This window comes from Prenolepis imparis, unplaced genomic scaffold, assembly GCF_030444845.1.
Source record: "Prenolepis imparis isolate NDT839.2.m4 unplaced genomic scaffold, iyPreImpa1.0 SCAF_2, whole genome shotgun sequence".
NCBI classification, from domain to species: Eukaryota; Metazoa; Arthropoda; class Insecta; order Hymenoptera; family Formicidae; genus Prenolepis; species Prenolepis imparis.
The window spans coordinates 5,687,375-5,708,960 of NW_028141160.1; the positions used below are offsets into that span (position 1 = coordinate 5,687,375).

Genomic DNA, 21,586 nt, shown 5'->3' on the forward strand with positions numbered 1-21,586 from the left:
TGGGATGCGTTTACACAATATTTTAACATTGCTTTTACATTAAAAATTCATTATGCAAGTATCTTACACATAACCTCAAACTAGTCTGCGTCAATTCAACTTTTTTTTAAAATTTGTTAATTATATATGTCACACTCTTTTGCATTTAAAATAACAAATTTAAAATATTTATATTTACAATATTTACGCGGAAAAATATAAAAGTAATAAAAAATAGAGGAGAAATATCAAATTGTATTAGACCTTTATATCATATAAAATTCTTTACAAGGAAACAATAATTTTTGTTAAATATCTTTTTAATGCATGTGCAATTCTAAATTGTCAAGTGTTTAAACCAAATATTACGACAAATATTGTCTCAATGTAATTAATGCAATAAATAATTTGATAATTTGTTTGAAAATATTCGATCAACGTCTGGTACTTTTAATTATTAGAAGCAGCACTGCAATATAGATTTGCCGACAAACGTGACTGCAAACGTATCGTTAAAATATAATATTAATTAATTTCAAAGCATATTATTTAATTCCGAAATGTATTATTTGTATTAATAAATGATAAATGTAGCAAATTTTACGCAGCAAGAAATAAATAAAATTTATCTTGATACTTAATAATTATAATTTATATTTATAAATAATATAAATTAGTGTTTTTTATCATTTGATTGTTTTTCTACATAAACATTTTCAATAATTACGAAACTAGATGGACTACGCGTTTGTATTACTGTTTTTGATATAATTAAATCTACTAGACGCATTACTTTGCAATTGGTTCACTTTCATAATTTCATCATAAAACATGTGTGTCAACACGATTATTTTGCATTAGGTGTAATTGACGAAAATATATTAGTTATTCATTTACCAACAGTTTTGTAATTTGACGATAAAATATCATTATAATCGATAATGAGAAAAAGTAACATTCAAAAATAAAAATTTGTAAATTACACACGCCCGCACACTTACACACATAAACTCGACGTATTAGAGCCATCACACACAAATTGACATAGCTGCATATGCATAACATAAGACTGTCTGGACCAATGAGTATCGAACATAAAGTTGCATAAAATTATTAGATTGAACGAATTTACCTGTAAAGTTCGATCCTAATTATGCCCTTTGTCTCGTCCGGATGGAAAAACTATGTAGTCGTGCTCCTGCACGCTCCACGACAACAGAATTCAAAGCCTCGTTTAAAGCGAAAAGAGGGCGCTGCGCGTGCCCCCGATCTTCATAAGTTCAAAAGATTAAGAAGCAAATCGCTATGTTATAGGGAGGGAAAGAAGAGAAAAAGAATGGTGGGCGTCCATCCGGACGAGACAAAGGGCATAATTAGGATCGAACTTCACAGGTTAGTTCGTTCAATCTAATAATTATGCCCGATTTTCTTGTCCGGATGGAAAAACTATGTAGTTGTTCATAGATGCGATTTGCTACGGAGAATCATATAATATGAAAAGAAAATAACATACATTTTTTACAAAGTTGTTAACATAAAGTATGTGATAAATAAAAATTTAACGTGGCGCAGAAAAAACGCCGTCATAATAACTATAAGAAAATTCATCTTTTCTTTCTCTTTTTTTTTATGGTAGCAGAATCGCGTTACTAAATTCCTCTGGGTTAATGATAGGCCTGTTATAGAAATTCGTAAAGACGCGGGATTCACCGGTCCAACCTGCCGCACGCTTAATTAGGTCAAGCGCAACTCTTTTCTTCGCGGCACATGAAGTTGATGCGTGTCGGGTACTATGCGCTGTAAACTTAGTAGTATCTATACCGCATTGCTCTAACCCCTGACGAATGCAACGGCTCACGGTTTGCGCTGTAACTACTTTATAAGGCTTGATACAAGAAATAAAGAGGGAATCGCATCCTGAAGGCCGCAGGTCTTTCGTTTTATCTATATAATATTCTGCTATACTAACAATACAAAGTTCCTTGTGATCTTTAAACCGGGAAAAATAGAAAGAACGATGGGTACGGCCTGGAGCTGTGGTTTTAATACGGTCAGGGACTCGCATAATTAATTTCTCACCTATGACTGTCTGCGATATTCTCAGGGACGCGAGCGTCTGAGCACGCTGACCCGTTGCAAGGGCGAGAAGAAGAACCATTTTCCTGGCGATGGCATTTAGAGGGTACGAGTCGTACGGGTAAATGAGAGCTAACTTCGCGATTACGGGCGCCGGATCCCAGACCCAATCACATCTCGGGTGCAGTGGTTTGAGTGCTGCCACGCCCCTGCAGAAGCGTCTGACCGCGGGATGCTGTCCTATTTTGTTTTCAGAGATTAGCGATATTGCCGATCTCATCGTGTTTAGAGATAAATACGATGAAGTAGATTCTAGTTCCTGTGCTAGAAACTATAGTGTTTGAGGAACTGACGGAGAAAAAAGGGGTAACCGTCTGCGTTGACAGAAACTCCACCAAAGGCGAAGAGGGCGAGCATACTGCTTAATAGTCGACTCAGACAACGAAGCCAGCATTGTAGGAATGGCTGGAGGTGGTATTAGGCGGTCTTTAAACGCCTCGCTGATACTCTCCCGACAGCCAGGGAAAGCGACCTCCACGTTGGATGGTGGTTCCTGAAAGGCGAAGAGAGCAAGGATTGACTAGGCAAAAAAATTATCGGATCCGATATTAGCAGACGTTGGAACAAGGGGAACCAGGCCTGAGAGGGCCACCAAGGAACTACAAGAGTTCCCGTTGCCCCCTCGTCCACTATTTTTCTTAATACGCGAGGCAGCAGGATAAAGGGGGGAAAAGCGTAAAAATTCAATTCTTTTCATGAGAGGGTAAATGCGTCTACCGTAAATGAGCCCGGGTCTGGGAACCATGAAACGTATATACTGCACTTGGCATTGAGTAGGGACGCAAAAAGATCTATATCAAATGGGCCAAAGGCTCTAACCACTCGCTGGAAAGCTCTGTGCGACAGGGACCATTCGGTATCGGGATCTGCGATGCGAGATTCGGCATCGGCAATATAGTTTTCTAAAGATGATATTACGATGCGAAAACAAAGATATTACGTTCTTCACACCAGCGCCAAATCTGCCTTGAGATCTCTGAAAGATGAGGATACTGAATAGATCCGAACTTGTTAATGTAGGCTATCGCGGTTGTGTTATCGATACGAAGGAGGACATCACAGTCCTGCAGGTCGGCTGCGAAGCAGCGAAGGGCTTTAAAGACTGTCTTCCTCTTACCACCCGCCGTGTGTGCGCGACTCGCCGCAAGCCGCTCCCCAACTGTTCAAAGACGCATCAGAAAAAATTTCTCGAACAAATCTGCCAGAGCGGATTCGATTGGACTGGTCGGAATTCGACAGAATATTAATCCACCACGTGAAGTCTGATTGAAGATAGGAGGGGATTTCCATGAAAGCTGAGAAGTCTTCGTTGCACCTGACCAGCGCTAGAAATTTTTCACGTTCAAAATTCTTAGTATATAGGAGACCATATTGAACGGTTGGGCAAACTGAGATGAGCGATCCTATCATGCTAGCGAATTCTCTTATGGAACATCTGGACTTGTGGGCCATGTCCGATATTAAGTTTAACAATTTTTCTCGGCGGTGCAGAGGAATTGAAATAGATTACTCGTTGGAATAAAAAACAAAACCTAAGTATTTGCAAGTATTCGATGGTTGTAATTGTGATTTCGAATAGTTTATCCTGAAGCCCAATGATAGAAGTAGATTAAGGGAAGCGTTTACGTTAGCTCGACATTCTTCAGGGGATGAGCCGAGGAAAAGAAAGTCGTCCAAATAAATGACCGATTGAAAACCTTTTTGACGAAAATAAGAGACGACAGGACGCATGACCTTCGTAAAGACATATGGAGCTATCGACAAGCCAAAAGGTAACGCTGTGTATTCGTAGGTTATATTACGCCATTGAAAACGGAGATATTTTCTATGCTGTTCTTCTATGGGGACAAGCAAATAGGCATCCTTCAGATCTAGAGTAGCCATCTGGGATCCCGGTAACATAAGGCGAATGACCGTACGCCAGTCCTTCAATTTAAAATGCGGCGGCTTAAGGTAAGTATTTAACTCTCGTAGGTTTAGAATAAAGCGTTATTTACCACCTGATGGTTTGTCAACTAGAAAAAATGATGATAGAAACTGATCCGCACGGGGTTCGACCGGTTCTATCGCTCCTTTGTGCAAAAGTCGTTCTATTTCCGATTGACAAAATTCCCTAGTAGATCTCGAAAATTCCATCTCTTTCAGAGAGGCTCTTGGCGGGGGTGAAGATATAAAAGGGAGGCGATAGCCCTGTATAGCTTCCAAAATCGATCGGTCGGCGGTAATATCTGCCCACTGTGCCACAAATTTATGGAGGCGACCTGCGGTATTTACGTCACTTATCGATGATATCGTGGCCGGGATCGAGAGCGAATGTGACGGCTCCTGGTAGGCTCCTGTCTTGCGAGCCGTCGATGGACGAGCAGGAGCCTTCCGGTTTCCCGGGACGTGCGTTTTAGGCGTTGGTGCCTGAGAACGTCTTTGAGGGATTTGCTGGCGTATGTGCTGCATGGTCTTCTTTTCTATCAGAGATGCCGCCTTGGACATATCACGTCCGGCCTTCTCACATACCTGTGCTGCGTTGAGGGTCTCCGCAAAGTTTTGACCAAATAAGAATTCGTCAATGGTTGCTGCCTCCGCGGCATTTTTGCCAATAATATTAAAGGAGAGCCGAAAGTGATGATCCGCGAGTAAATGCATGCCCTCTGAGAGGAATAACAAGGCGGAGCCCGCCTCGTCGTTGAGCTCGTGTAAGATTTCTGGTTTTAATAAAATTGATATGCCTGAGCCGAAAGCATTAAGGCAAGCTCCCACCTGAGCTTGTGACCGCGCCTGGTACTCGTCACGTTTAATAACTGAGGGAGCTAAGGCGACGACTAATTCCTTGTTGAGTTTAGGCGGGGCCAGTGCCGCCAGGTCTGCCTTTACTTCGTATTTGGAAAGCAGGCCGGATTGTATGTCCTCGCTCAGACCAACTCGAGCCTTAGTTTGAATCGAGTTTAACATGACAGGATTCCAGGCGGATGAAGTAGTAAGTGATTGGTCTCCTTCGAACAATTCTCTGGCTACGGCCTGTGAGTTTGAAAAGGTCTCGGGATCCTGGGAATCCGGGACTATAACGACGGGCGGATCGGCGAAGGATACTGTACCCAGGCTCGGCGGACGGTTGACCTCCCCATTGGTGGGTTCTAGTACTACTGAAAAGAATAACCAAAGCAGAAAGAATATAACAGTCGGTTATGTCCACTCATTGCCACGAAAACAGCCAATAAGAGGGTCGACAAGTGGACATACCTGATACAAGCCCCGGTCAGCTTGTGCGACCGTCTGTTTTTCTGCTGTTGGCTTTATGGCCGGTATCATGGACGGTGCCGTATTTTCATCGCTGGGCGAAACGGATGCCCTAGGCGACCTAACCTCTGAAAAATGTCCTTGAAGGTTATGAGTGACAACTTCGGACCTGCTCGAGAATCCGAGTGCAGCTATCTCTAGAGTAAGTGTCCCGAACTGATGACTCCCTCGACGACACACCTCTGTCCGAAGAAAGAGCACTGTGTGATCTTTTCCTACGTCGCGAACACTTTCGAGATTTTCTGTCACGGGAATGAGCGCGCGAACGGTGTCTGTATAACCTTTCCCTTCTTCTGAATGTTTCGAGGATCTTCGCTTACTGCTCTTATACTTCGGCATCCTAATCGATAATGATCTTATCGATTAGGATGCCGAAGTATAAGAGCAGTAAGCGAAGATCACATATTTTATATCTTATCGGATAAAATAGAATAAATAAACAAATAATAACAGGAATGAGGCGAACACGTGTTGTACGGGTTAACGAACAGAACACAATAAAGATCGGGGGCGAGCGCAGCGTACGGGCGCGTAGAGTCCCTATATAAGAGTCTGGACAGACTTTTAAAATGCAACAATATGGCGTGGATGTCACGTATATAGAGACTCTACTCCAAACTGGAGTCTGGACAGCTAGACAGATTGAAATAAAACAGTATGGCGTCACGTTTACAAATACACATTTAAAATACAATATTGTAATAATTTTACAATGGCCGGTTGTTGCATACCTGGATGTGCTAACACTAATAAAAAAGGGTATTCTATGAGAAGATTTCCAACAAAATTAAAAAGAAAAATAAAATGGATAAAAAATATAAATCAAATGTGGCCTAATTGGAAGCCTCCTGAATATGGACTTACCCAGGTAGCAAGGTATCGTCATTATGACGTCATTTTAAGGTCATTCCTCGTCATATAACGTCAGTCGACTAAATAATGACGTATTATATACGTGATATTTTTGACGACATATTGTCGTCATAGAAATAACGTCATTTAATCGTCTTTTTAAGGTTACTTATTTATCAATTAATTAATATTGTTAATTAATACATCAATATTAATATTAACGTACTTAGATAGTGAAAATAATAAATATTTTATGATACTTATAAAGTTTATATTTTCTGTTCAAAATCCTTGAAAATATATATTTTGTAATCAATACTTCTTTCATTTACCGCTATGCGACGCGCAATGCGCTATTTATCTCGTATTTAAGTTTCAGTCATGAGAATTATATAAAGCAAGCAAAAAGTGAACATTAAGATGTCATAATAATGACTACATTTTGACAAGTACAATATATATATATATATATATATCCATTGAATTTTGAACTCCTTATCAAATAAAATAATAAAAATAAAAAATATATATATATGTATTATAGAACATATATTAAAATAAAACTACAAATGTAATATAATTTTTATATACACATATTTTATATATACATATATACATATATACATATATATATATGTATATATATAATATATGTGTGTATATAAAAATTATATTACATTTGTAGTTTTATTTTAATATATGTTCTTTAAAAGTGGCTAAATTCCACCAATTGTATATGTTGTATGTACGTCATTTTATATTCGAGAAATGTCGTCATTTTGTCGTCATAAATATGACGTCAATGGTCTGTGACTTAGGACCGTCATTTTCCCCCCCGTTGTCCACCACCTTGGCGTGGTGGGGGGGCTCACCCTTCGCAAGGGGATAGCCTTGCGAGGGGTGCCAAGAGTGGACAGTGCCTCATATCTTGAGGCACACTTGCCCCCGGTTTCTGGGGGCTCCCCCTAGTTTCTGGGGGTTCCTCCTTGACTGTGGGAGTCTTCCCGCAGTCTTCGGGGACGGGGCCCACTTCCCCGTAAGAGCCTCGGCTCGTAGATGGTAAGGGATGGCGACCCGGAATTCAAACGCCCGGTGGCATGGCACCGCTAGGAGAGGACACTGCACGGCGCTTCGGCGCTTGTCCTCCCGCCATGCAGTTTGCGGCCTCGACCGCTGGGGTTCCGTTTCGTGTCTCCGGGGGGGTGTTTTTCGGGGTCTTTCCCGGGGGATGTCCCCCCGGGGTCTCGGGGTGGGATTATTGGCGGCGGTGACCGCAGGGGGAGGGGACCAGCCGTGACTACCCGAGGGGCTTTGCCCGGAAGGTTTACCCAAGGGGCATCGCCCGGAGGGAGTCACGGCGGTCAGTCGCCGGGGCCACTCGGACGTTTCCGAGGCGGGGCCCGGCGACGAGAGAAGGACCTCAGGGTGCTGGTTGGGGGTCTCCAGGCTGGGTAGCCTGGGTCCCCGTCACAGTGTCCCTGGGATCAGCCGTTCCTGGGCCACTCGGGCGTATTCCGAGCTCGGGCCGGGACGGCGGAGTAGGCCACGCGTGGTTACCCGGGGGGCTGTGCCCGGAGGGGTGACCCAAGGGGCATTGCCCGGAGGGTGCCACGCGGGTCTGCCGCTGGGGCCGCTCGGACGTTTCCGAGGCGGGGCCCAGCGGCGAGAGTAGGTACTCCTGGCCGGTCGGGACCGTTTCCCCTTCCGAACCGGCCGGCCAGGAGAAGGTGTGTCCCTCTCGCCGGCAATGATTCACCGGCGGGGGGACGGCTGGTCGCCACGGCGTGTAGGACAGGGCCGGGGAGCGGCGACCCTGTCCGAAGCGTCCGTGGGGCCCCCCGAGTGGCGTCACCTGCGGAGGTGCCCCCGTTGTCGGAGGCGGGGGACCCCCGAAACCCCATGGGGGAGTCAAACCCCTCATGGGGGAGTAAGGGGCTCGGAGTCCTGTGCCGGGGGTGCGGTATCCCCCCGGCCCGCGACATAAGCCGGCCCTCCGGGAGTCCCCGGGGCACCGGTTTGGGGGGCGATTCCGGTCATGTTTCGGGTCGTCCCCTGGCCGGTGGGAGATACGCCGGCCGGTCGAGCCTCCGCAGGGAGTGGGAATAAGAAAGAATGAGCAGCACAAAAACCAAACTAAATACTACTAAGGGGGAGGCGGAGATCGAAAGCCCCAAGCCGGGTCCAAGATCTTCGAAGATAAAGATCAAGGATATGAAACAGATATCTGTTTCAATCGAGCGGGTAGGTATTATACCCTGGATAGATCCTGCGCAGAAGCCTCTACCGGAGGTAAATGACGCGGAGCCAGAAGGGGAAAGGATGGAGGTCACTTCCATTGGGGACAGCGCGAACGTCTCTGACTCTGAGGAGGAACCCCTTCCAAAGAGGAGGAAACGGGGACGCCCCGAATCGACCGGGGATTATAGGAGACTCCTGGTCAGGAAGGAAGTAAAGTTGGCCGAAAAAGAAGCCCAGGAAGGGAGGGCCATGTTGGACCCCACCACGCCACTGACCGAAAGGCAGGCGTGGCAGAGGATGGATCTCATGACTGCCGAGATCTCTGAGGAGATCTCGCAAGCGCTGCCACTTGATATTGCAGCAAAGGGGATGGAGAGTGCCACGGTCCTGAAGAAGTGTGCTCTAATGAGCAAAAATCTCAAAGGGACCGTGCAAAGAGAGATGAAGGAAGCGGCCTGTTATCTACAGGCCGCAATAGCCGCTCTGGCCGCGCTGTCTGCGACGGCCACGACGAACAGCAATCAAGAGGGTGGAAAGGAAATGGAGGCACTCCAATGCCGGAACAAGGCACTCCAGGTTAAAGTGCTTAACCTGGAAAATGAGATGAAGCGCCTCAGGGAAGGAGGAGAAAGAACCAAAGGGAGAAAACCCCAAGGTCCGCCTCCGGGGGTAGTTAGTGGCGAGGAAAACCTCAACAGGACAGGGGAGACCATTCCCCTACCCCCACCGGCTCCGACAGTGATGGATATGGAAGTGGATGAGGCGGTGGTAGTTACACCGTGCCCAATGCCACCACCAGTTAACAGACCCCCCGTAAAGGGGGCTGTTAAAAAACTCGAAGAGTATCCTCCTGGTATTAGACAGGAGAACATGAGTGAGTACGACGAGCTCACAGCCAGGATACAGGAGCTGCTCGATGAAAGAGAAGGTCTAAAAAAGGGGGCCAAGGCTCCCTCAGTAAGACCTCCCCCGAGAAAAGCAGCCCCCCCGACATCGACCGGCAGTACGCCGTGCCCCCTAAGGGACCGGTCCCTGCCAAGACCAATGCCGGGAAGAAGAAGAATAAGGGTAACTCCCAAAAGGGCGCCAACCCACAGGGAGCCCCACAGAAGGATGGGCCTAAACCTGTTAAGGCAAAGGCCCAAACTAGGGATCCTCCCTCTAATAATCCTCCCCAGCTCCCGCGACCTTCGGGAGCCCAGGATAACTTGGTGAAGGTCGTCGGGAGGAAGGAAGCGAGGAAGAATCGGGCGCCACCACCAGCGCCCGCAAAGACCTCCTCTGGAGGCAGCAGCGGGGCCAAAAATGCCTCCCCCCCTCTCAACAAGGAGAGGGCTGAAGGCAAGGCTGCCCCAAAGGCTGCTGCAAGGAGATCCGGGAGGATCCCCCGAACTGCGGCGGTCACAATTTCCTGTCCCGAGGGACAGTACGGTGAAACCATCGCGCTGGCCCGCCAGAAGGTGGACATCGCGAAACTGGGCATTGAGGACGTAAGGGCCCGCCGAACAGCCACCGGGGCTATTTTATATGAAATCCCCGGGGAGAACAATAGGCAAAAAGCCGACATCTTTGCCGAAAGGCTGAGAGAGGCGCTAAGCGAGAAGGAGGGGTCCGTGTGACCCGCCCCTGCAAGAGGGGCGATTTAAGGGTCCACGGACTCGATGAGTCTGTAACCACCGAGGAGGTAAAAGTGGCGGTTGCCAAGATTGGAGGGTGCCAGGCCTCCGAAATTGGAGCGGGTCAGATCCGCTTCAATAAGGGGCCATGGGCACCCTCTGGATACAGTGCCCTGTTGCGGCCACAGTCAAAGTGGCCGCAGTGGGTAAAATTAAGGTGGGATGGATTGTGGCTAGGGTCGAGCCGCTTAAAACGGGCCCCCTGCAGTGTTTTCGCTGCATGGAAAGGGGGCACGTGAAAGAACAGTGCAGCAGCCCGATAGATCGAAGCGGCTGCTGTTACAACTGCGGCTCCCCTGGCCACAAGGCCAGAGAATGTAAGGGAAAAACGCGTTGCATTCTATGCGTTGAGGCCGGCTTGCCGGCGAACCACCGCGTTGGAGGAGAAACATGCAACGCGAAAAAGAAGGGCAGGAAGGCCACTAAAGGGGGCGGCAAGAAGGAGGAGAGAGGAGGAGCCAGGGGGGGTTCCGGGGATGGCTCTGCCTCCCCCGGGCCTTCCCAAGGCGTAAACGGAAAGGAGAGAGGAGGGGCCGGAGAGAGCTCCGGGGATGGCCTAGCCTTCCCCGGGCTCGCCCACAGCCAGACAACGGAGGCGCCCAAACCCCAACGCCCGCGTAGGGGAAGGGGCGCCGCCAAGAAACAAGAGAAGGAGACGGGAGCCAGCACTCCCGCAGCTCAAGTTGAGCTGCAGGAGGTGGTCATGGAGGGGGCCTAAACAGCGTCTATTATGACGCAAATAGGCCTCCTCCAGGCTAATCTAAATCACTGCGCCAGGGCCCAGGACCTGTTCCTACACATCCTGGCGCAGTGTAAATGCGGACTTGGGATCGCGGCCGAGCCGTATCGCGTTCCGGCGGACAATCCATGCTGGGCCGCGAACGACAGCGGCTCGGTCGCGATCACCTGGAGAATGGAGGTGGGCTTTTCTCCGTGCACGAGGATCGGAGGAGGGCGAGGACATATAGCCGTCGAATGGGGCCCACTGTGGGTAATAGGGTGTTACATCCCCCCCAGCGTAGACCCTGCCACATTCGGGGATATCCTTGACGAGATATCGCTCGTCGTCCAGAGGAGACTCCCCGAACCAATTGTGGTCGCCGGGGACTTCAATGCCCATTCGGCGCATTGGGGTTCCCGGCGAACGAACCGCAAAGGCAGGGTCTTGGAGGATTGGGCAGCGGTTCTCGGCCTCTGTATCATAAATCAGGGGTCGAGCAGCACCCTCGTCCGGCCGCAGGGGGAGTCCATCATCGATTTGACGTGGGCATCTCCCTCTGCGGCGGACAGGATTAGGAACTGGCGGGTGATGGATGAGGAGACCCTCTCTGACCATTTTTACATTCAGATGAGGGTCGACATTACCCGCCAGGGGGTGCTGAACCGCGCCCAAGGGGGGGACCTACCCAGAAGGTGGGCCCTAGCCAAGTTGGATCCTGACAGGTTGGTGGCAGCCATGCTCTCTGCCACCTGGCCCGGTGCAGAAGCACCACTAGGGATTATGGACCAGGTGGCATGGCTCGGGGAGACCATGAGAGATGCTTGTGACATCTCCATGCCCCGAGCCAAGCCGAGGCCGCAAAGAGCGGCGTACTGGTGGACGGAGGAGATTGCAGAATTAAGACGCACCTCCGTCCAGGCCAGACGCCGCTTTAAGCGGATGAGAAGGAAAGGCCTCAGCGACGATGACGAGGGCGTGGCAGAGGCGCTCGAGCGTTACAGGGCAGCTCGTAACGCATTGAGCGCCGCCATCAGAGCGTCTAAGGCGAGGTCCTGGGATGAACAGCTCCAGGGCCTCAATGCGGACCCTTGGGGGCGTCCATATATGGCAGTGATGAAGAAACTGCGGAGATGGACGCCCCCGTGACGGAGGCATTGGACACCGAAGTGTTGGAAAATATTCTATCGACCCTCTTCCCACAATGCGATAGGGTTCCTGAGCTACACGTTAGGGAACCCGTCGCGTGGGAAGAGGAATATGAGATGTCCAGTGCTGAGTTGGCCGGGATTGCCAAAAGGCTTAAGGTTCGGGGAAATAAAGCCCCGGGGCCTGATGGCATTCCTGGAAGGGTCTGGCTATATGCCATGACGCACCTGTCAGGACCAATGAGACGGCTATACACCGACTGCCTCAAGTCGAGAGAGTTCCCCCCAGTCTGGGGTAAGGCCAACTTGGTCCTTATCCCAAAAGGGAGCAGAACAGACGGAGCGCCTTACGCGTATAGGCCCATCTGCCTGCTCGACGAGGTCGGCAAAATATTCGAACGAATCATAGCCGACCGACTCGTCAGGCAGATGAAGGAAGTGGGGCCGGACCTCCACGAGGACCAGTTCGGATTTCGCGAACACAGATCGACGACGGACGCAATTTTTCGCGTTCGTCGGTTCGCGGAATCCGAAGCTGAAGAGGGCAGGGTGGTTGTCGGCGTTGCATTGGATATAACCAACGCCTTCAACACCCTGCCCTGAGGAAAGGTGAGGGGCGCCCTTGAAGAACATGGTGCCCCTCAATATCTCGTGGAGGTCGTAAAGGCCTACTTCCGGGAAAGAAGCCTAGAGTACCGGGATAAAACCGGTACTCAACGCGGAAGGAAAGTGTCATGTGGTGTCCCACAGGGGTCAGTTATAGGCCCGCTGCTGTGGGACATCACCTATGACAAAGTGCTCCGTTCTGCCCTCCCCCCGGCTGCCGTGTCGTCTGTTACGCAGACGACACAATAGTCCTGGCCGGGGGGAACGACTGGGGGGCCGCGAAGGGGAGGGCGAATCTCGCGGTAGTCTGCGTGGTGCGCGCTATAAAGGAACTGGGCCTTAAGGTGGCTCCCCACAAAACGGAGGCCATCTATTTTCATGATGGCTCCCAGGGGAAGCCACCAGAGGCCCAAGTCATCGTGGACGGCATCCCCGTCCGGCTGGGGCCAAGTATTAAGTACTTGGGGCTCTGGCTGGACGGCACTTGGCGCTTTGGCGAACACGTCTGACTGAGAAAGCCAACGGGGTAGCGGCGGCACTCAGCCGCCTGCTGCCCAATCTTGGCGGGCCGGACGACCGGGTTAGGAAGCTGTATGCGGCAGTGGTGAATTCGGTGACCCTATATGGGTCACCGGTGTGGGCGGACGGGGCGGTGGCCACTCGACGTATCAGAGACATTCTACGTCAGATACAGCGGAGGGTGGCCATCCGCGTCGTCCGCGGATATCGTACCGTGTCGCATGCAGCGGCCTCGGTCCTGGCGGAACTACCACCCATGGAGCTCCTGGCGTGCGCCTACAAGAGGGCGTACGAAAGGACCAGGGAGCTCCGTGGAATGGGTTACAAACTTACCGAGAGGGACCGAGGCATCGTCAAGGCGCAAGCCCGACGACACATGATGGAAGAATGGGGGGACTGGCTGAGAAACATCCCCCCATCCAAGTCGGGCAGAAGAGTCGTCGGGGCCGTGGGACCTGTGTTAGAAGAATGGGTGGACAGGTCCCACAGCTGGATGTCGTATCACCTTACACAGGTATTCGCCGGACATGGCTGTTTCGGCGAGTATCTGTGTAGGATAGGTAAGGAGCGCACCACGCAGTGCTATCACTGTGACGGGGACGAGGACATGGCGCAGCACACGCTGGAATTCTGTCCAGCGTGGGCAGAAGAGCGCCATGTAATTGTCCAGAAAACGGGAGAGGATCTGTCACTCCCGGCCATCGCCGCAAAGATGGCCGGGAGCGAGGAAGTATGGGAGGCGGTCTCCTCTTTCTGCTTCAAAGTTATGACGCAGAAGGAGGAGGCCGAAAGAGAGCGGGAGAGACGGGGAAGAAGGGGGAGACTCCCTCTCTCCCCTGAATCCCGGGAGGAGAGGGACGACCCCTCCTGGCTGCCTGGGCGAAGAAACCGCCGTGGTGGTGGCAGGGGGCAGGTCGGGCCTGGGGGACCGTGGCCGGGAGAGCGCGAGGGAGAGAGGCGGAAAGGCAACGGGAAAGAACCCGCGACAACGAGGAGGGAGATGGCGACGGGGTTCAGAGAAGAGGAAGAATTAGGAGACCCCGTCACCAACAACACCGAGCCCGGTGACAACAAAGGGGAACTTAGGTTCCCCCAATTGTCGCCGGGAGGGGCCGCCTCTTAGAGAGAGGCGGTCAAACAAACTTAGCGAAAGGCGCGGTGCCCCCCTCGCCTGGTGAAGTAGAAAGAAGTGGCCCGTGAGGGCGGAGTGGTTGGGCGAGGGGCGCTATGCCCCCCTCGCCCGACGCCAGGGAGAAAGGGCCCACAAGGGCGAGATAGTAGTAGTCCCAGGAGGAGGATGGGGGCGGGTGTCGCCCGGCCGGCGGTCGCACGGCATAGGCCTTGCGGCCGGGGGTCGGGCGGCATCCGTCCCCGCCCATGCCGAGTTCCTCCCTTTGGGGAGGGCCTCGGCGATGCCCACGGGCCGATGGTCGAATCCCGCAGAGGGAAGGAACCGCGGCCCGGGGGCACGGGGACCACAGGCGCTCTGTAGAAGTCCCATTGCACGTGGTCCCCCGGGTAGGGACGCGGCAGGGCGGCCCTCTCACCGGTGCCTTAGAGCGCCGATGGGAGGGCACCACTGCCTGCGGCGAGGGCTCCTCCCCTTCTGGGGGGAGCCCCCGGGAGAAGGGCTCCCGGAGCGTCGGCCGAATCTCCTTTCCCTTCTGGGAGCGAGAGGGAGCCCCGTTCCGGGAGCGGGGGGTGGCGGCTCGAGCGGGATACTCGAGCCGTGACCCCGCCCCCCAAACTTTTTGGGAGGGCGCGGCGTGGGGGTGGTGCCCCCCTGCGCCGCAATCGGGTAGGTTCCGCACGATGCGCGGGGGAGAGTATCTTCCTCTCGGGGAAGATGCTCTCCCGGGAAAGGTAGGGCCAGAGGATGGCGGGAGGTGATGCAACGGTTAGTTCCCCGCCATCCTCGTAAGTGCCAGCGTAGGCACCCGCTGTGCTTTTAGTGCGGTAGGTCTGGGACCCCATCGCCGACCCATACGTGGATCGGCGATGGGGGACAAGGAGTCCCACATAACCCTTATCCCCTACCCGTGGGGTGAGTGGTACCATGAGGTTTCCACAGCGCAAAAAAAAAAAAAAAAAAAAAAAAAGGACCGTCATTTTAACGTCACTCTTACGTCATTGCAAAGGTGAATTTAACGTAACCAATGACTAAAAAATGACGTCAAAATGACGATACCTTGCTACCTGGGAAGTTTTACTAGTCATGTAAATATAAAAATGTATTTTCATAATAAATATAAAATACATTAAAATATACAGTATAATATATTTACAGTCACATTTTTCTGATACGATGTGGGAAAAACCTCGCGTGGATGGAAAATGTAAATTAAAAGATGATGCTGAGCCAACTATTTTTCATCCTCTTAAAAAAAACCCCCAAAAATTTATATTAAATTGTCGAAGCACATATGAAAATAACTGCGATCCGGTATGTATTAAAAATAAAAATATTATTTGACATTAAGGAGCCTATTCTGTAACTTTTAACGATGTTATTATGCATCACTGCGCAGATTTTTTGTATCATGTAATAGCTGCGCAATGACACATAACGACATCATTAAAGGTTACAGAATAGGCCCCTAAATTACTAAAAATTTTTTAATATTTTTGTGTTCTTCTTGCCAGATAAAACCTGTAATTTCTTCAGTTCCTTCACTGTCTGACTATCATCAATTATCACCAGAACATAATACCAATAATGCAACACATGATGATCAACAAATAAATTCAATTGAAGTTCTTACTAGTAAATTATCGAGTACTGAAACTAATGAGATTTGTGAAGAAACCAATTTTATGGATAACGAAAATCCATATACAACAGATTCTAGAACTACATCAACAACATTAGATGAGGCATTGAAAATTGCTGTTCTAAAAGCTGAAAATTTGGATAAACAATTAAAAGAAGCAAATGCTAAACTTCAAGCTGCAGATGTAAACACTTTCGCAAAGTATTAAGATCAAATAATACTTTATTGAGACGTATTAGACAGCTGAGAAGTAAAAACAGAATACGTGTTGAAAAAAGTTTATTAAAATCTTCAGAAATTTTGCACAAAGTATTCAATGATGACCAAATCAAATGGCTTCAACGTGATTCTACTTCCAAACGCTTACATAAATGGTCTGAACAAACCATAAAGAAGCACTTCGATTAAAAGTATCATGTTCTGAGAGCGGTTACAAAGAACTTATGAAACAGAATATTCCTTTGCCATCTTCCAGAACACTTCGTAGAAGATTAGAAACAATTAAATTCGAGCCTGGAATTTGTGATGATATTTTTTAGCTTTAAAAGAAAAAGTTGAACAATTTGAAGATGATAGACAAGGAGATTGCATGCTTGCATTAGACGAAATGGGTATTGAGAGTTGGAATCAAGTTGATTTATCAACAAACTCACGCTTTGGTAATGCTACTATTTGTAACACTGCTGGTAACTTGAATGCATGTTTTCTCAAACAATAAAAGTTTTATTTATTTCTTAACATTTTTTCATTTATGTTAATATCCTTTCTTTTTTTTTCTATTTTTTTCTTAAATTTTATGGTGCATGAAATTAAATATAAATATATATGTACATTTTTCATATTTCATAATTCATTTTTGCATTGTTTTAACTTATTTGCACATTTACATTTCAAAGGAAACAAAGTAGAGGCAACGCATGGTTTGATTTTAATGCTTGGTGGCATTTTTACTAGATGGGAATAACTTGTAGGCTATTATCTTACTCCAAATGGATTTAATGGCGCCAAATTAAAACCTATAATTGAAAAAATTATTAGAAAAACAGAATCAATTGGTCTTTATATGCACAGTATTACATCAGATATGGGTGGAGTCAACCAAGCAATGTGGAGATCTTTTGAAAATATATCTGCTAGTAGGTATGGTGAAATTATAAATTCAATATCTCATCCAGTTGACATTTCACGTAGATTAATTTTTTTTGCTGACGGTTCACATCTATTAAAAAATCTCAGAGTCTGTCTAATTAATAATAAAATTTTAATATTACCTGAAAAATTTATAGAAACTTTAGAATTATCGTCTGATATTGTACAATTTGAACATCTTAAAGAATTAGTAGCTGAACAAAAAGATTATCACTTAAAACTTGCACCAAAATTAAATGAAAATGTTATTAAAACAACAACGTTTAATAAAATGAAAGTCAACTTGGCAACGAATATGTTAAATAGAAATGTAAGTGATGCATTAAATTATTTGGACCAAGAAAATAATAATAAAAACTATGAAACAACAGCAAAATTTATTGAAATAATTTCTAAATGATTTGGGTTAATAAGTGCACGAAGTCCTATGATGGCTTTAGGTAAAAAAGAAAACGATGAAAGAACACAAAATAAATTTAATGAAAGCATTGAATTCCTAAATTCGGTAATTGAGTTATTTCGTGATATAAAAATTAGTTCAGATAAGCGTTTTAAACCAGTCGAAAGAGGTATTATGATAACTACAAAATCTGTAATTGAACTTACTAAATATTTAATTAATGAACGAGGATACTTTTACGTTCTTGCTGGTCGATTTTCTCAAGATTGTGTAGAAAATGTTTTCTCAAATATTAGAAAAAAATATCCAGTTCCAAACGCTTTACAGTTCAAACAAAGTTTAAAAATTCTCATGGTATCTCAGTACTTACAAACATTACAAAATACAAATTATGAACAAGATGAAGGTTCTTTTATTGCTGACTTTTTACGACGGCCAGTCAAAACTAATAATCCTGATCAATTTGAAGAAATTTTTCCTGTTCTTCCTCCTGGAATAAAAAATAAAATCATAAATATATAAAAAAAAAAAAAATTAAATTCATTGTATGGCATATGTGGGTACATTATTACTAGAGTTTCAAAATTAACAAAAGATTGTAAACAATGTATAGATTCTGCGGGATCCACAACATATAATGCTAGTTCACGATATTCTAGATTACTTCGCCTTAGATGTTATAAACCAAATATATTATTTTTTGTGTATGATGAAATTTTTACATTTTTTTATCGTATGGAAGTTGAAATAAGACATTATTTACCTTATTTAAAATATGCAAAAGTTGATTTCGTTAAATTTTATGCAATTAAAATGAAACACATTAAATGTGATATATTGTTAAATTGCCACAATATTTTTGATAAAATAATGAAACGTTTTATTTTATATAGAGTTAAAATTGAATGCAACAAAGGAAATTGAAATACTCACAATAGCAAAACTATGACTATGCATGCACTCATTAAGTAGTTATATTAATATATTGTAATACATATATAGTTATATTGTAATAAAGAGATTTTAACATCAATGTAATTTTTTATTAATTTTGTATTTCTTTATTTTCAATTCTACCGCTCGCTATTCTATCGCTTGCGATTGGTTCCGCCATTTTGTTGCACATCCAATAAAAAATAGGACCAGTCTGTCCAGACTCTTAAGCCTAGTCTACAATGGCAGTAAGCAGTATAGAGTAAGCAGTAAGCAGTAAGCAGTATGAAATGGGAATTGCCCATTTCGTTACTTCCGGTCTTTACATCCACTAAAAACAGTATACAATGGCAATAACAAGGCTGTAGGAATAGAGAGTATACTGTTTTTAGTGGATGTAAAGACGGGAGTAACGAAATGGGCAATTCCCATTTCATACTGCTTACTGCTTACTGCTTACTCTATACTGCTTACTGCCATTGTAGACTAGGCTTTACATAGGGACTCTAACGGGCGCGCAGCGAGCAGCGCCCTCTTTTCGCTTTAAACGAGGCTTTGAATTCTGTTGTCGTGGAGCGTGCAGGAGCACGACTACATAGTTTTTCCATTCGGACGAGACAATCGGGCATAATCGCCATATTGATTTACATAATATATTCATTGGTCCAGATAGTCTTATGTTAATACATATGCAGCTATGTCAATTTGTGTGTGATGGCCATGAAGTAAGAGAGAAGAAGATTGAACTCCGTAAATAAAAGTGGTCCTGATTTGTGCCCCCTAATTGAGAGAAAGTCCGCTGAAGGGAATAGTTTCTGATGGATGGACGCCATTTACAATATCAACCTTACCCGGCCAGTCCGGCTTTACCTCAGTTGTTTACCTGTGGTTTATGCATATAAAATGGCATGTTGGATATATGGATGCATCGCCAAAGCAGGAAAAAAGATACTTCAAGACAGAAAAGCTTTTTTACAACTCGCACGGAAGAAAATGTTCAATAATTAGCGTGACAGTGGAATTGCTGCAAGAGGCATCAATTGCTGCAAGAGGCACGAATTCAGCAAAAAATTTATTATTAATTTTTACTTATAATCAAGTTTACAAAGAAACTTTTTATAATGCTCTCTCCGTTTATTTAGCTTTATAATCTCACATCAGAGCAACAAACATGTGCAGCGACGCAGCGTGTACAGCTGACACACGGCTGCGTTCGCTTTGACGCTTTCAGCATCTTCTGTCTTCGTTGCACATCAAATATCAAACGAAGACAGAAGATGCTTATAAATGGCGCCCATCCATGAGAAACTATTCCCTTCAGCGGATTCCCTCTCAATTAGGGGGCACGAATCAGGACCACTTTTTCCACTTCCGCGCTATCAAGTTCGGTCTCCTTATCTCTTACTTCATGGTGATGGCCTTTACAATGAATCTGCAGCGGGACATAAAGACACATCGACACCATTCTATATCGTTGTGGAACACTGATAGCTGTTGGTCACTCATTGTCAGTCGAGAATTACCTAAAAGCGGTTCAAGTACAAATATCTACAAGAGCAAAAAGTTATTATGTTAAGGACGTTAAAAATAAAAAAAAATAAAAATATTATGTATTTTACTAAAAGTGTTAATGCTAACGAGAGCAACTATCGAGTTCTCTTCGAAAAATCAGAATAATCGTAAAGCTTAGATCAGTCTCCAGGAAAAGTATTTTTATGTGCTTCAATTTACTTCGTGTAGATGAGATTTTTTCATAAGAAATGTAAATGTTATATTACATAACTAAGGAATTAATTTTTGCACTTAAAACTGTATAATACACATTTTCATAAACATGAAAAATATAAATTTTATTCGAAAAGATAGAGAAAGAGAAGGAGAAATGCAAGCACTACACGCAAAACAATTTTAAATAAAATCAATTTCATTCTTTTGCTAGCTATGTCATTTCCAAGTAGTTGCAAATTTTACATTTTTATATTTTTAACCAATAGAAAATTTCAAGAAATAGTAAACACGCTCTGTAATTGTTAAAAGATTTTTAGATAAGATATTTGCGTTTTATTTGAATTTCAATGAACCAATAAAACTCAAATATGAATGGTAGTGCTTCAGTTTCAAGGAAGAATTAATTTTCCTAGAAACTATGATATACCGGGAGGCAATAATTATTAGCACCTAAAATATCTTTATAAATATTGATTTTAGACAAAAATGTTTCAAACAAAAGTTGTAGGGTTTCGAGAAGGACATAACATCGTAATCAAGAATTGCCCTTGAGTGGTGTTTTTCAAGGTCATTTGAAGGTCATTTATGTTTTTTTAAATGGAATTATCTAAATTTTTTTATATAAATCGATTCCCCGCAATATTCACTATAAAAAGTTATAATGGCAACATGGCCAAAAAATGAATAGTTTACGAGATATTTTATAAATTAATGCAAGCATGTCAAACACGCGGCCCGCGGGCCGCATGCAGTTCGCCAACAAAAAGACTGCGACCCGTCGAGACTTTTTGAAAATCTTTCGAAAAAAATATTAATTAATTATTTTTAAGTAAATAATATATTAAATTGTAATTTTTTTTATTTTTTATTACAGTTTCTATTTTTATTTTTTATAAAAAAAGTCGTAAAATATTTTTAACTTGTAAAGGAACATAAGATGTAAAAAAGACTATGTAGGTATAATATTGAAACATTAAATATAATATGTTTTTTATTTTTTATATATCGCTAGTAAATTAATCAACAGGGTAGTTAAATATAATATTAAATATAATAATTTTAAAAATCGTATTTTATTTATTTTTGAACATTGAAAACATGTGGCTCTCAGTTTAACATAAAATAGATCATGTGGTCCGTAATGCAAAACGAGTTTGACATGTCTCCCAATAAGCACAAGTACGTCCTATGTACATACAACGGATGTCCATGCTGGACATTGTGTACATCCACCGGACGTCCATTTTAACTGCAACGGACGTACAAAGGATATCCACTGTACGTCCGTTTGCAACTGGGCAGGACATCCATAAGACGTCCATTATTGGGCATTTGTGGACAAATAATGGATCTTAAATGGCTAAAATAAGAATGTAATGGGTGAATTTTGGACCTTTAATGGATCAATTATGTACCTAATGGATCAATTTTGGACTTTTTAT

General features: G+C 45.3%; 1 protein-coding gene across 1 annotated transcript; it reads right to left on the reverse strand.

Moving 5' to 3' along the window:
- Nucleotides 1-1,606: 1,606 nt before the first annotated feature.
- On the reverse strand, nucleotides 1,607-6,292 carry LOC145932889 (uncharacterized). Its single transcript, XM_083032115.1, has 8 exons — nucleotides 6,271-6,292; nucleotides 6,138-6,152; nucleotides 4,113-5,252; nucleotides 3,648-3,893; nucleotides 2,833-3,017; nucleotides 2,475-2,608; nucleotides 2,059-2,276; nucleotides 1,607-1,896 (listed from the first exon to the last, which is right to left on the reverse strand). The coding sequence occupies exons 1-8, from the start codon at nucleotides 6,290-6,292 to the stop codon at nucleotides 1,607-1,609; spliced, it is 2,250 nt and encodes a 749-aa protein (XP_082888241.1).
- Nucleotides 6,293-21,586: the final 15,294 nt, after the last annotated feature.